We start from the raw sequence: 14,423 nt of genomic DNA on the forward strand, positions 1-14,423 counted from the left end.
ATAAAAAATCTCCCTGAAAAAATACACAAAGCCAATTCAGTAACTTCCCCAAACTTCACTATAGCGTTATGTACAAAATATTTATTAACAATTCTAAAGTGAGGGTTATGTCTAATGGTTATTATGATAATTATAACATCTACTGTTGTTTTGTGTTCTCGTTGTTTATGTTGCACCCGCCTGGTGAAATTTCAACACTCTTTTGAGGAGGATTTTTCTTTGCATGCTTTATGTACTGTGCCGGCACGCTAGGATCCTAACTGGGCCTTTAGACTCTGTTACAATATAGGCAGTAATTAAAGAATACAAAGGATCATTTCTGAAGCAATCATATCAAAGTGCCAGAGATCCTCTCAGAATCTCTCCAGTCAGGGCAAAGGTTTTAAATTAGTAGCTAACAGTACTTACATTTTTCTGATAATTTCCATCCACTGAAATCAAGCTTAATTGAAGCTTAATTTATCTTATCACAATAACTTTTGCTCCATTAAAAAAAGCTCATTAAATCTAATTGAATATGGCTTTAAATGGCAACAAGGTAATCCTCTGTAAATCTAAGAATTGGGAAAAAAGTAAACAGTTATTTATCATTTTAATTAAATAAAATGGATGAAAATGAGAAGTGTTTTGACAGGAAAATAAATCTAATGTTCATTAAACTATTTCTTCAAACAACTTGCATAAAATCTTTACACATTGAGTATACAGCCCTTATCTTTGTTCTTTCATCTCTCCCATTTTCTTTTCATCTGTGTTTTCCTGTCTCTGGGCAGTATTTTCTACAGGCCCCACAAACGGAACACTCTACTCTTCCAGTCATTTTTTACTCAGGCAGCAATTCCATTTCAAATTTTTATTTAAAAAAATTATAGTGTTCCAAAAAAGGCATAAAGTTTAAAGCTATTATCAAGGACACATTCAATCTGAAAAAAATCAATATACAATCTTCCTGTGGATGAATGAATGCTAGTATATAACTCATACAAAGCAGAAAATATACATCTTTAGGAGAGTGTTATCTGTTATTTATCTGTATTTGTCCATTCATATGAAAAAGCTTCATTTGTAAAATCAAAGAATGATTCAGGTTGGAAGGGGTCTCAGGAGGTCTCTAGTCCAACCTCCAGCATAAAACAGGGTCAACACTGAATTCAGACCACATCTTTCAGGGCTTTGAACAGTTGGGTCTCGAAAACCTCTAAGGATGGACATTTCATAGCCTCCCTGGGCTTCTGCTCCAGTGCTTAATTATCTTTATTCTCCTTATACCCAGTCGGAACCTCTCGTTTCAACTTCTGCGTGTTGTATCTCAACCTCCCACCATGCCCCACTGAAGAGCTTGGGCGCATCTTGATAACCTCCTTGCAGATATTGGTAACAGCAACGTTAACATGTTCAGTTGTTATGGAAATTATCTGCCCAAAGTATAAATTTATCTTTGCTGTATCCTAGAATAGTTTTCTTTGCAAGGCATGGCTTTGACAACACTAGAATCTATTAAGATATGTTATCACTACCAAAACTGAATTGCTACTTCTTGTAAGGCCTCACATCTAGATCAATTCAAAAGACAAAGCTTTCTACACAAATTTTGACAAGCCAATTTTCAGTAGATACCACATTATGTACACTGGCTTTTAAAACTGTTATTGGATCACTAATTTAATATCATAAATAATATCTTTATAATAAGATAGATAAACATTTTGAACACCTCCTAAATACTTGTCCTATGTGGGCAATATTCATATAGTTAGACTAACAAAAGGAAAGGTTATGTTTCCTACAACAGTGGACCAGAGAGGAAATAAAAGAGAAACTACATTCCCCTGTTGACAGATACTCTCTGACTAACAAGATTAGCATCCTTGGAAATTGCCAGTATATGGGGTATCCATCTTCAATTTTAGTACATTTTGAATAAACTTATTACTATAACTAGAACACGTCAAGGAACAAGAGGCACTTGGTTGAAAAACAATGTAATTCTAATGATCTCAAGAAATGGCAAAGTATTCTTTTCAGTGGCTACACTGAAAGCAAATTTTATTAATCTTAGCATGTTGACCATTTTAAAAAGAGTCAAGACCTAAAAATGAAGCAAGTTTTCCCTATTGCTTTCACATGCCGATTCAGTCCAACTTACAACACTGTCTACCTACTTTGCATGTACAAAAATTATAATTTCAGGTACTGCCTGTTAAATACGACTTGCCATATTCTTAATGTTTTAATTTCTTATTTGAATACACTAGCTTGAGACGATCTGGGGAGGGGGACGATAAAAAACTATAATCATATGCTCTGAGAAAGTTACATTTTCTGCCCACAATAGTACTTCTGAAACCACTCATACGGTTTTGTCATGCCATTACAAAATGACAATTTAGTGGTATAATTTGCTATTGTCATCTCTACTGGAACTTAGTCTAAGCAGTCTGCACAAATAATACAAGACTGCCTTAAATTTCATAAAGAAAGGGATGTGTTCATGCCTTCAAGAGATCTGTTGACTTCTCTCAGGTTGCAGGGTAGTTTTTAGGATTACCTTGACATAATGGCTATCAACGGCTATAATGATTTAGTCACCTGCCAGATAACACTAGAACGTGACCTAGTATATTAGTATACAGGAATTTATTCCACACACCTATAGAAAGGGTGCCATCTTTACTCTTTCCAGCTACGTCTCCATGGAGGAAACAGCAGCCTCCACAGGTTTTATGCACTCTAGAAACTTGGTGAGCAAGAAGCTGACTGAAAGGCCCGTGGAATGGCTGCTGAACCAGGCACAGCACTGGTGAAGGGCAGTGCTTCTTCCTCGCTCCCTTCCAGCCATACACCACACATCCGACAACAGAAAACAGAAGGGGGATTCACTGCTATTCCAGCTTACTTCCCGGTCTGTTTCTGGAAATCTCCAGATACATGTAGACCCATGATTCCAACTATACCAAAAGCACAAGTTACTATACTTTAGATTACTAAAAGCATTTCCAGTGTATGCTACAGAATCAAAAATAGCTGTGCATTCTTGCTAATTAAATTCCCACTTGCATATTTGTATTTAAAATTATTAACTCAGGGTTTATATTATATGGCTTATTGAAATCAAATTTCAAGCAGTTTCAAAAATAACTACAATAATAATAAGTCCATAATGTTATTAAAAAACTTTATACCTCTTAGCACACCAAAAGGATTTGAATTGCTCAGCCACACTGAGCAATTTTCGTTGCTAGCTGGTTTTTAGACCCTCAAAGCCTACTGCCAATAGTCAAACTAAAGCACCAACAGAGGAGCAGAATTCATCATCAGATCTGGCTGAACTGTGTAAGAGGAGTGAGGCAGCTGGTGTTAGTCATTTCTCAGAGCAGAGTAGACAAAGCCAGGCAAACTTGTGAAAGTTTAACTTCTGTCTCTAGAGATACTTGGGGTTCTCAAGCTATTCTAATGCACTCCTGAACTGAGGGCAATAATTTATCCAATGCACAAAAGACTGTAGGGTCAGGTTGCAGTTAAGCCCAACTACAAGATGAAGCAAACAAGTAGCAATTAGTGAAGATAACATTTTTGATTTCCACCCTAACTCAGATCGAGAATGAAGGAGGGCAGTTCCTGGGGAGCCACTGTCATTTCACACTTCTGAGCTGCTCTGAGAGCAGCCTTTCTCTCTCAGCCATATGAACATTTTTGTATAACGGTCAATTCTACCATCCTCACTGAGGCAGATAATAGCAAGTTTACCAAACAGTTAAGTAAATGAAGCAGTTCTAGATCAGCAGTTGTTCAGAAAGCTTCCATATTATACTTGATTTACTTCAAAGATGCAGAGGAAGCAGAAGCAGGTAGAGGTGGTACCCCTCCGATTTTCTTTCTAGTGACTCTGATGGAAAAAAGCTTTACTTCACAGTTGATTTCTGCTTTAACGTAGCATGTTGCTAATCTAGATGTCCTTTCAGTTTAACTCCTTGAATTTACTGCCTTGCCACTATGTTCCTCTCTCATGTCCTAAGCTGTCAGAGGGGCCAACAGGAAGTCAAAACTGTAAGAAGTGAAATGGGTGGCATATTCCGTACTTGAGATCAAACTTGACCTAAAACATGCAACGCAGTCAAGAAAGCTGTGACCTAAGTCACTCTGCATTGGTCAGACTTAGACCAGACACGGCTGGTGAGCAGCATAAAGCAAAAGCCTCCTTACTTAGCCCCTCCCTTTCCTACTCAAAGGAGAGTAAGTAGTATACAAGCCTCCAGAATGGTGGTGGTTTGTTTCTGATTTTTGTTTTATTTTGCTTGTTTCTTGTTTTTGTTAAACAGTGGGTGATCCTTCCTTTGCATGCAAAGCAAAGCTACAGAGCAGTACACTGGCAGTACAGCAAAGAGACCACACTGGACTATCTGTCTCAGCCTAATTTGAAACAAGAAAAGCACAAAACAAAAGAAAGATACAATTTTAAAGTAAAATTCTAACCTAAAAAAAATACAAATGCCAGAGTAAGATGACTTTAGTTATACTATTATTATTGTAAAATTAAAAACAGATTTACTTTTCAAAATATATTCAATATCAACATTGTAAAAGAAAGTAAAATAAAGGGTTTGTGGTTTTGTTCCAATTATTCTGCACTGTCTGCTTTTATTTGCTTTTTGTGCAGACAAAGAACTGCCAAGAACTCAATCATTTTATAGCCCTTCTCTATAAACAGATTTGTTTAAAAGTAAACCAGATTGCAATAAATATCTACCATAACCACCTTTCCTCTTCATTTTTATTAGGTTTTCAATATTAATACATGTATATCCAACAGCTCAATATTCAGTTACAGTACAGACTTCACGTATCTTTCTAATCCATTAATTTCATTGACAGGACTCTGCTCACAATTTACAAAATTTCTTTGTAGACATCTACCTATTTCACAGTTCATTAACATTCAAACAACACAAACACAAAATGGCAGTGTGCTATCTAAAGCAATGGCACAGTAACTAATAAAGTGTTAAAATGCTGGAATTGCTTATGAAATGAATGTTTTGCTCCACTGAGCTACGCAGATGAAATGAGTGTTATTTGCATCAATTTCTGTAAGTTTTTCCTGTTAGTAGGAGCAGTAGTTTTAGCAGTGCCAGTCACTGCTAAAATGTGCTAATATAATCTAAAACTGTACCACCTATCACTAGCTGAAGAATAAAAATTAGTCAAATTAGTCTTTCTTATTTTTAAAAAATGACCAATAAGGATCATTTGTGGTGTTTAATTTCTTTCCCACTTAAGAGCAAGCATGAGGTTTCATTTTAAAAGTAAACATTTATAGCTTTTTCCCAACAGCAAAAGAAAAATCTCAGTCTAATATTCTTCCTTTTAACAGTTCCTCTAAAGAGTACAGTCACATTTTCAGTGTTCTGTAGCTGGAGTGGCCTGACCTTGTCTCATTTTTATCTGTCCTCAGGGTTTTCACATCATTAATAAAGAGAGAATCAAAACAAAAGCTATATACTTTAAGGTAGGAAAATTTGCCTGGTTTGGCACTACTATTATATATACCCTTAAAATGGAACAAAATAAAATGCATGTAGCAGAGGTGGTGAACCTTCTAAGGACTGATTCCAAACATTTTTCCTACTGGCAATAAACTATTTTCAGACCTCCCAACTCTGGCCACCATGATAGTTATTGCTTTACAGGATTATATCTTTTTGTTTCAGCTGTCAGTGAAAACTTCAAATGATAGCTTTTTAAGTCAAATAAACCTATAAAAATAAGAAACTACTGACATCACTGAAGACAACAGAAACCCAGAGAAAAGCACATCATGCTAAAATCCATACTCAACTTATCCACTGTTGTTTTTATCTCACAACAAATAACAAAGTGCCATTACATCTGAAATCTGACCCAATTACCACTGTTTGAAGGAAATTAACTATACTCAAAAATATCCAGCTGTCCCCTTATTTCTGATGATCTATTATAATAAATACATGTAAATTAGCTATCTTCATAGCAGATACACTAGTTAGTCATGCTTATCAATAGTGGCTAACATTCCACACAGATTAAGCAAAGAATCATATCTCTGTTTACACTTCATTTTTGATGATCAAAACAAACTGTAAGAATGAGCTCAGTTGAAAACTATGATTAAAGAAGTAATATTTGCTGAACTAATTTTGCTGAGACATCATGAAAAGACAAGACTTGGAATGATCATACCTTTTTCTACTGAATAACAAAATTTGATAGAATTCATCAATAAACGAAGTGAAACTAGTGAACTTCCAGGGATACCTGAACTACAAGGATTTATAACAGATGCCAACAGATTACTTCTAAGCCTCATACCTTATTCGACCTGTCATGCAAGAAACACATGAGAAAGAGGAGTATCAAGCAGAATCACCTTCTGTTGCATAACATGCAGCTGCTGGCTCAAAAAGAAACCTGACGACAGTCTACAGCATACTATTATTAAGCTAAACAATAATAAAAGACTTATTATTGAAGTAACTGAGATGCTGTAGGATTTATTTTATTAGAGGATTTATTTGAACTGATTTAATTACAACAAGGTGATTATAAAGTAATCCTATCGAGGCAGGAAGTTGACACTGCAACTACCAAGACCTTACTCAGCTCAGGATTAGAATTGGCCTTTGATGGTTACATTTCACCTCCAGAGGGCAGCCCTGCAAGTCACGTTATGAGCGTGCTTTAGGACAGCATAAAATTCTGCAGCAACAATTAACAAAATCTACCTATTCTGCAAAAATAAGACTTGCACATGCAGGAACAGAATGGCTTAACGCAGGCCAAAATGTTATTAACTTTACTCATCTGCGAACTACCAACATTAGCTTGTACAGTACAAAATTCCTTCCGTAATGATTCCCACCTGCTGGAGGTCTGCCATTTGCCCTGCATCTCCCTGTAGCTGCTTCCCCATCCTCTGCAAGCCATTGCACTCCCTTTAGACAAGACCTGAGGCCTGGAAATAGAAGATTTGGGTGCACTAAGGAGACAAAATCTTTTGTCAATTCCAGGTTGCAGAAAGCCAAACCTGCTATGTCTACAATCAGCTGGATTCCTCCTACAGAACAGCAGGAATTAGCTTAGCTTCAAACCGAAGCCTCGAAGAGTTCAGCTGGCAAAGCAGTAGTTTTATTTCTCATCCATTTGCGTTGGCAGGCCACATGGCAGATCACCATGTAAATGACATTTTCATTTCCAGGTCTTCACAAAGATAGGTCTTGTTTTTAGTATATAGAAAGCTCCTCTCCTCTACCACATCTCTCTCAGTGCAAGGACTGTACTTTCTGCCGGAAATACATGAGCTTCATTAGAGGAGCTTTGGGGTTTTTTTCTTTAGCACAGCTCAAAATATACAACAGAAATGACGCATATAGGACCTCCTTTCACACTTGGAATCACACCCAGACAAACTAGTCTCTCCAAAATAAAGATTAAAAGGAAATATGAAAGGTCCTTTTGAAATACAGAACATCTGAGTACTGAAAAAAGACACCATTGAGTTATATGAAGTTGATATTTGTGAAGTGTTACCAAAAATCTTCCACATAAAACTGACAGTGGTTATGAGGGGAGTCAGGGGAAGTTTTACTCTAAGACACCATTTTGAGTTTTCCTATCTGACTAACACTAGGAACGAGATAGCTCTAAGAGCCCTCAAAGTTATTGCATCCCACGAGTGAGTTACAGCCTCACAAATTAGCCAGGATTAATAACTAATTTTAATATATTGTCTTCTTGAAGCTTCTATTAAGAGTATATTATTTTTGGTTTTGTCTAAAAGTTGATAAGCAACAAGGAATTCTGCCTATGGAAGTAGATGCAGTGATCTACAAATTCCGGCTGCTGTCCAGCTTTTGAGACGCTCACCACCCCAGCACATTTCTCCAGAATGCCCCAAGTTTAACAAGATATCGCTCAGTAAGCTGCATAACCAGTCTGGAAGTTGTAATGTAATAGTCTGTGAAGAGGAGACTCTTCTGGCAATCACGTTTAACCAGGAAAGCTCCCTAGCATTCAGCAGAGCAGTAAGGAATGTGCCAAAACCCTGAGGGTCTTAAAATTATGTAATAATAATATGGCATCATTAGGTCATGCATGTCAGCCTTGAGGAATCTTTATTTCATAGTCTGTGAAATTGTTTGGACGCACAGATCTGTCACTCTTTTTTTTAGGATTGTTAGAGAAAGTAAATATTCTTGCATAGTTATACAACAATTTATGACAAATCCTATGTTTGGTTATATTAGAGTATTTCTTATGGATAGCTGAAGGCAGCTGTAAGACTATCCCAGGAAACAAGACTAGATAGATCAGTGTTTTTTTAAGGAGCTCCTGATTCCTTCATATGATTGGTTCAAATTTGGCTTAGGTAGATACCAACAAGGTCTCCCTTTCTTCAGTTCATGGAGGATGAACTCTCTTCATCTTAAGGATAAAAAGAGATAGTCCACCCTTACCTCCTGCATAACCTATGCCAGAAATTTTCATCTAGTTATTTCTGCATAAAGCTCGATAACTTGCATTTATTTAAAGTAAATCTAACAGAAATGCAAGTGGTTTTGATCTGAAGACTTCTAGGGTTATTGAATCATCCATTTCCCTTACTACTGTTTCCATAATTAATCACCCTCCCTACCATGAAACTTTATAAAAATCTGTATTGTTGCAGATACACTGTTTCAAAACCTCTCAGAGTAATAATTTCTGTGTTACAATTACAAACAATAATCATGTTGGCTCCTTACCAACCATTAACACATTAATCCTTTAAGAGTGTTCTCTTAAAAAGGAGGAAGATTTTTGTGCGCTTTACAGACAAGTGAAAAACAAGCATTAAATTAAAGCTGAGAATTCCCAGTCAAACGATTTTACCATATTCCCTCCCTCCTTCAGCTTCGCCTATGCTACCTTATATATGAAGGGGTTTTCTGAGGTGTCTAAAACAGATGTGATGAATGAGAATACTGAGGTATTGAGATTGCCTGCTCTTTGCCTATGGAAGTAGCTGAGGTAACTAGTTTAAACTGGATACCTGATTAGGTTAAATAACAAATTGAAATCAAATATTGTGATGATATTTGTGAGGTGTTTTGTTTGTTTGTTTTAAAGTCTCTTATATCTGCAACACCCACCCAGCCTATAGGCTTATTTCATTCATAAAATGAGTGAATGCTTTTGTCATGAGAATGATTTGAATTATATAGAAATAAAGAGTTAATTAAAATAAATAACAAAAACCAGGAGGTGATACCTTCCACAGAGTAGAAATTATACTGTACATATCTTTCACTAATCCCATACTTATATCATTCCTGGGTTTTGGGGTTGTTGGTATTTTGGCATTGTAAGCTGAAGCATCTCATACTATTGGCACAAAATATCACAATCACTTTTATCACAAATGACATGATATTAGGCAAAACAAAATGGATTCATCCATTGCCCTTATAGGGCATTCCTCATATCAGGCTAACTATCTGATTATTCTCACATTAATCTTTCATTTGGTTTCCCCAAGAGATTAACAATAAGTAGATGCAACACAACCGATTGTCTCCTGCACAGCAATAGACAATTACAGCTAATTGTAACTTAAATTGCTCATGTAAACAGTTCAAGCTTAATTCCATTGTTTTGTAGGAACTGGGAACAAGAGGAACTGAATACTTGTCAGAGACCAACTGGTTCTCCAACAGGACTGCACAATCCCAGCAGCCCATCATCAAGAGCACTGCAGATTCAGAGGAAGCAGTCAGCTCTTTTTACCACTGTCCACCTGCCAGCAATAAATATTGTACTGCCTTGAATACGTACCAGGCTCAAAAAAGATTAGGAAATCAAATTATCGGAGAGCCACTGGAATTCATCACTATTCTCAGCAGCATGACAGGTAATATAAACTTTGCAAAACAGACATGCACAGCCAAAGATTTAGCATATGTAATCTTTATTACTCAAAAGCTAGACTGCTAGACTGGGATCTGCCAAAGTTGTTGGGTTTTTTAGCCTTGTCTTTATTATGATTTTGTACTGTACATATATGCTGGCTGGCCAATCAGCCCACTAGACGGAAGTTGGAAATCCCAAGATTTCATCTGCATCATCTTAATGTACAAGAGGATAAGACATGTAGCACAGAGGGCTATTCAGAATCTTAGAGATATTTTTTTTTGCTTCCATGAGAATGATGAGCTTAAGCTAAGTCTGTTCCCCCCCCCCGAGTTTTGTTAGCTAGAAATTTGAAGTACACTGTAAGACTCCCATATACCTTAAGTATATAATTCTTAGAATAGAAACTATGTGCACTATATTAGTACTGTAACTGAATTTCACAGGTATTTTCCTTCTTGAAAAAGGCACATACATTAAAAATACAAAATGAAAAGGTTATAACAGGAATCAATGTAATCAGTATTGTGTGCTCCACATTAAAGTTACTAAAACCGCAGAAGATTAGCTACTGGAAAACATTTTTAACATTGGATTTATACATTCCATCACGTGACAACCATTTCAACCAAGTATTCCATTACTCATATTTTCAAGATTTGACTTTGTAGGTACATACATAACACTCTAGTGTACTGGCCTACTTTAAAGACTATGGAATTACTCATATTTTAGAAAAAAATGTCAGTTGCTCTAGAAACAACGATCATAGATTAATATCCTGCACCCTTCAACAGAGCCTTTCAAAATACATTCATACCTTCACACTTCAGAACAGAAATATGCAGTAAAAAAGAGGCATTAAGTCTGAGCAAACAAAAGGAAAATTTAGTCAACCGGTAGATGAAAAAACAAGGAATTAAATATATGAATAGGAAATAAGGACAGCTAGAGCAATAAAAATCTCCACAATAGATGCACACACATAGGAGGCGGATTACTACTCTTTTGATCCCAATTACAATATCCTTTGGCCCAGTTCCGATCAATTATCACAACAATCAAGTCACTAGGGTCCAGCTTCCCCAGTTCCCTTTGGGGCCAATGAGAAACAGGCATCTAAACGTTTTCTTAAAATTCAGTAGTAGGTGCTTTAAAAAATTTTTTTTATGGTGTACTATATATATTATATAGAGAGACATTTAAAGAGCTTAAAACTATTTCATTAGTCTTTAACAAATTTGCTTCCACACAGGCTTGTAACAAATACATCATCACCTTGATACGCACTATTTAACTGAACATTTATACTGCATTTTATGATTAGAAGATATCATACCTCTGTCTGAAGTATGGCAGCTCTCTGTTCTTTGGCAGTAAGTGACTCTTTAAGCACTTCAATGTGTTGCTTGCAATCTGAATTCTGATTGCTAAGGGTTTCAAGCTTAGTCTGTAAGGCAAGAAGTTCTGATTCTTTCTTTGAGAGTTCTTGTTTCAGTTGGTCAATCTGTAATGGCAAAAAAAGGTTAGGTCATTAATTTCATTTCCAGTTCATAGTTACACTCGAGATTTGAATGGTGAGAATGACCATAATTGAGTGCAACTAAAACACCTTCTGTAAAATCTGGAAGCAAACTAAGATTCTGACTTTCAACACTCCCAACTTCCATCGAGTGTTATGTGATTTAAAGTGCCTTGCTTTAAGAATGATTGCTCCTGCTCTTCCAGAAACTAAAAGCAAACTCTTAAAGCCTAGAGCTGATGGTTCGGCCTATACATTCACCAGAGAACCCAGTTCAGTTCAGTGGAACTTACCCAGAGTGGAACAAGTGGGCAGGACAGAAAATATACACAGGAAAAGTTTTCACACATGTATAAATTCAACACAACAGTCCACTTCTTCCGACAGTGTAATTCTTGTGACTTAAGCTATAAGTTTTGGGGGGGGACTGATAAGGAAAAGCAGGCATCTTAAGAAGAGGAAAACAGCAATGGAACTTTAACCATACTCTTCCTGCAAATTTGTTGCTGCCCTCCATCCCACCTCCTTTTTTCTTCTCTGGCAGTTCATATGAAATTCTCAGGTATTAGGAAAACCAAGCCAAAGAGATTTATTTAAGAGAAGTCTGGGGAAAATGTTATAAAAAAATTCCACAGAGTGAAAGGTCTGTAAGATAATAAAGAAGTATCCTAAGGGAAATAGCAGAAACCCATTCACTAAAAAGGGGCTTCTGAATTTAAGGTTCATCAGTACATGTCATGGAATTGTGATTATTCTTTCCTTTCCACAACGCTAAGTGGGAGGGGTGGCCACAGAATGCAAGAGCAGTCGGCATGAAAGAGCATCACCAAACAGCACTGGAGAATAGACAGAACCATGCTAAAGGATGGTGAATTAGTTGACATATAAGTATTCTTTTTAAAGTTCTGTGAAATAACACTGATCATCATATGAGTTCAGCTTTATCATCTCATGAGGATTATTTAACATAAAATGTCTCAGTACATCTGCAGATTCAGAGAAACCACACTTAGTTTATATTTGTAAGGTTTTCTTGATCATTGAAAGGCCTATATCTTTTTGTTTAAAATTCAAGTTTCAATTTTGCAATGACCAGGGACCAGAGAAGTGCAGCTCTTCCCATTCTGTCACTTCAGTTGCATCCCAACAGTGATTTGGGATACAAGAAATCAAGGAGAGCTAGATGTTTGGGTATGTAAAAATCCCCTGGAAAAAAAATCAACAGGTTGATCCTACTTAACCACATCCTAAAGATCCACATACAAAAATATTTCACAAATACAATACTAGATGGCACAGTTATTGGAAATATTTACTGTTGATTAAACTACTTCTATTCTGTTCTACACTGCAAGCGTTTCTTACAAGTTAAATCCAAAAAATCCAAAAACTGCAGTCCACATGCACACTTCAATATTGTTTCTCTCTATAAATCTCAGTATGTTTGTCTAGCTGATTAAGGTACTTGGCTAGGCACCCTGAGCTACTGTATGTAATCAGAACCTATACAGGCTCTAAAAACAATCACCTTCATAGTCTGAAAATATAAAAATAAAGAAGGAACATATGAAAAAAACAGATGACAGGAAAATATAAAAAGTGCAGTAAAGAAACTGTTAGAGAAAATTTTCTCTTGAAAGCAAATCATCTTCTTCCATCCCTTGCCAGAACATGTAAGCAAGTATGGAAACTGAGACTAAAATGTATACAGAATTAACAACGGGAAAATCTGTCTACAAGATATAAAGACAAAAAGTAGATTCGCAGCCAATCTGAATTACATCACATTTTATACAAGGCCTATGTGAACATCTCAGACATTTAATCTCTCCTTCAAACTCATCTTGCTTTTTTCTGTGACACAACCCACACCCTGAGAAATAATTTGCCAAAAAAATAGCTTCATTTTCATCACAGGTATGTTTTTTGTGTCTTAGAAACAGAATCTGTTCATCAGGATAATGTTCTGGCTATGAGATCCGTAAAGTGCCGGGAGATTAAAAACATGTGTTACAGCTCTCAGATTTAAAAAAAGAAAAAAAAAAAAAAAAAGGAAATATCTGTCTTGAATAACTACAGTTTTGGCTGGCTTTTTATAATGGTGAAAATGTACTGAAAGTTCAATTAAAAAAAATAAAGTATCAAAAATGCCCAAGGCATAACAAGAAGCCACACATTTTTTTAAAGAAATTTTCATACCTGGGTATATTTGTTTGTTAAAAGTTCTGCATAAGCTAGTACTGCATGTAAAAAATTAAATACTGCCTGCAATAATTTTCTGTTTTGTAGCAGATGTGCATACAGTTTCCATTTGCTAAATCTTAACTGGTGTGGAAGGCCAACAGTAATGATTCAGTGAGATCTCCTGATCTCAGTACAAAAGAATATAAAGCCAAGGACACAACTGTCTTGTACTTTGTAAAGGCTGCAATGAAGACAGCCTACAAATCTGGATATAAGTGCTGGAGTATCCAAGGAACCTCTGTCCTCTGAGCCTGACCCTCTCATTATCTCACATATTTCATATGTGTAATTTGTCTGTCACCACTTTTTCAACACTGCCCAATATGATCTTGCTTTACCTCCTTTGCTGAAAACCCTAATTCCTTTGTGTTCCTTCTAAATTTATCATTCTCTGTCACCTCCACAATTTTCAGTTCCTCAGATACTAGTATTTCCAGAAAGCCATTGTCTTTCTTCTTAATTTTTTTTTAAAAATACCAGTCTTACACGGTATTACATAGGGTAACTGGGAAAGGAGGGAAAAAATAATAAGTTTTAAAAAATAATAATCAAAGCTCCTTCCCTGAAGATTGTATAAGTTAAGAATAATAGGCTAAATCTTTAAGTCAATAATTCCATTAAACGAAGCTATGGTTTACACATGCTAAGGATCTAGTCTCATGTGATAAGTGATGACTGCTTATTGAAGTGCAGGAATTAAGTGAAGGGCAAAGCAAGTGAAAAATTAAGTGGCTGC

General features: G+C 36.1%; 1 protein-coding gene across 2 annotated transcripts in view; it reads right to left on the reverse strand.

The window, feature by feature from the left end:
- The window catches only part of ERC2 (ELKS/RAB6-interacting/CAST family member 2), a 492,995-nt gene that overhangs the window by 331,569 nt on the left and 147,003 nt on the right, over positions 1-14,423 (reverse strand). For both annotated transcript variants that reach the window (XM_064518915.1, XM_064518916.1), the window contains exon 7: positions 11,261-11,428. In XM_064518915.1, coding sequence (XP_064374985.1) covers positions 11,261-11,428 — 168 coding nt within the window. The remainder of the gene's footprint in view (positions 1-11,260; positions 11,429-14,423) is intronic.

This window comes from Dromaius novaehollandiae, chromosome 12 (assembly GCF_036370855.1).
Source record: "Dromaius novaehollandiae isolate bDroNov1 chromosome 12, bDroNov1.hap1, whole genome shotgun sequence".
Classification (NCBI taxonomy): Eukaryota; Metazoa; Chordata; class Aves; order Casuariiformes; family Dromaiidae; genus Dromaius; species Dromaius novaehollandiae.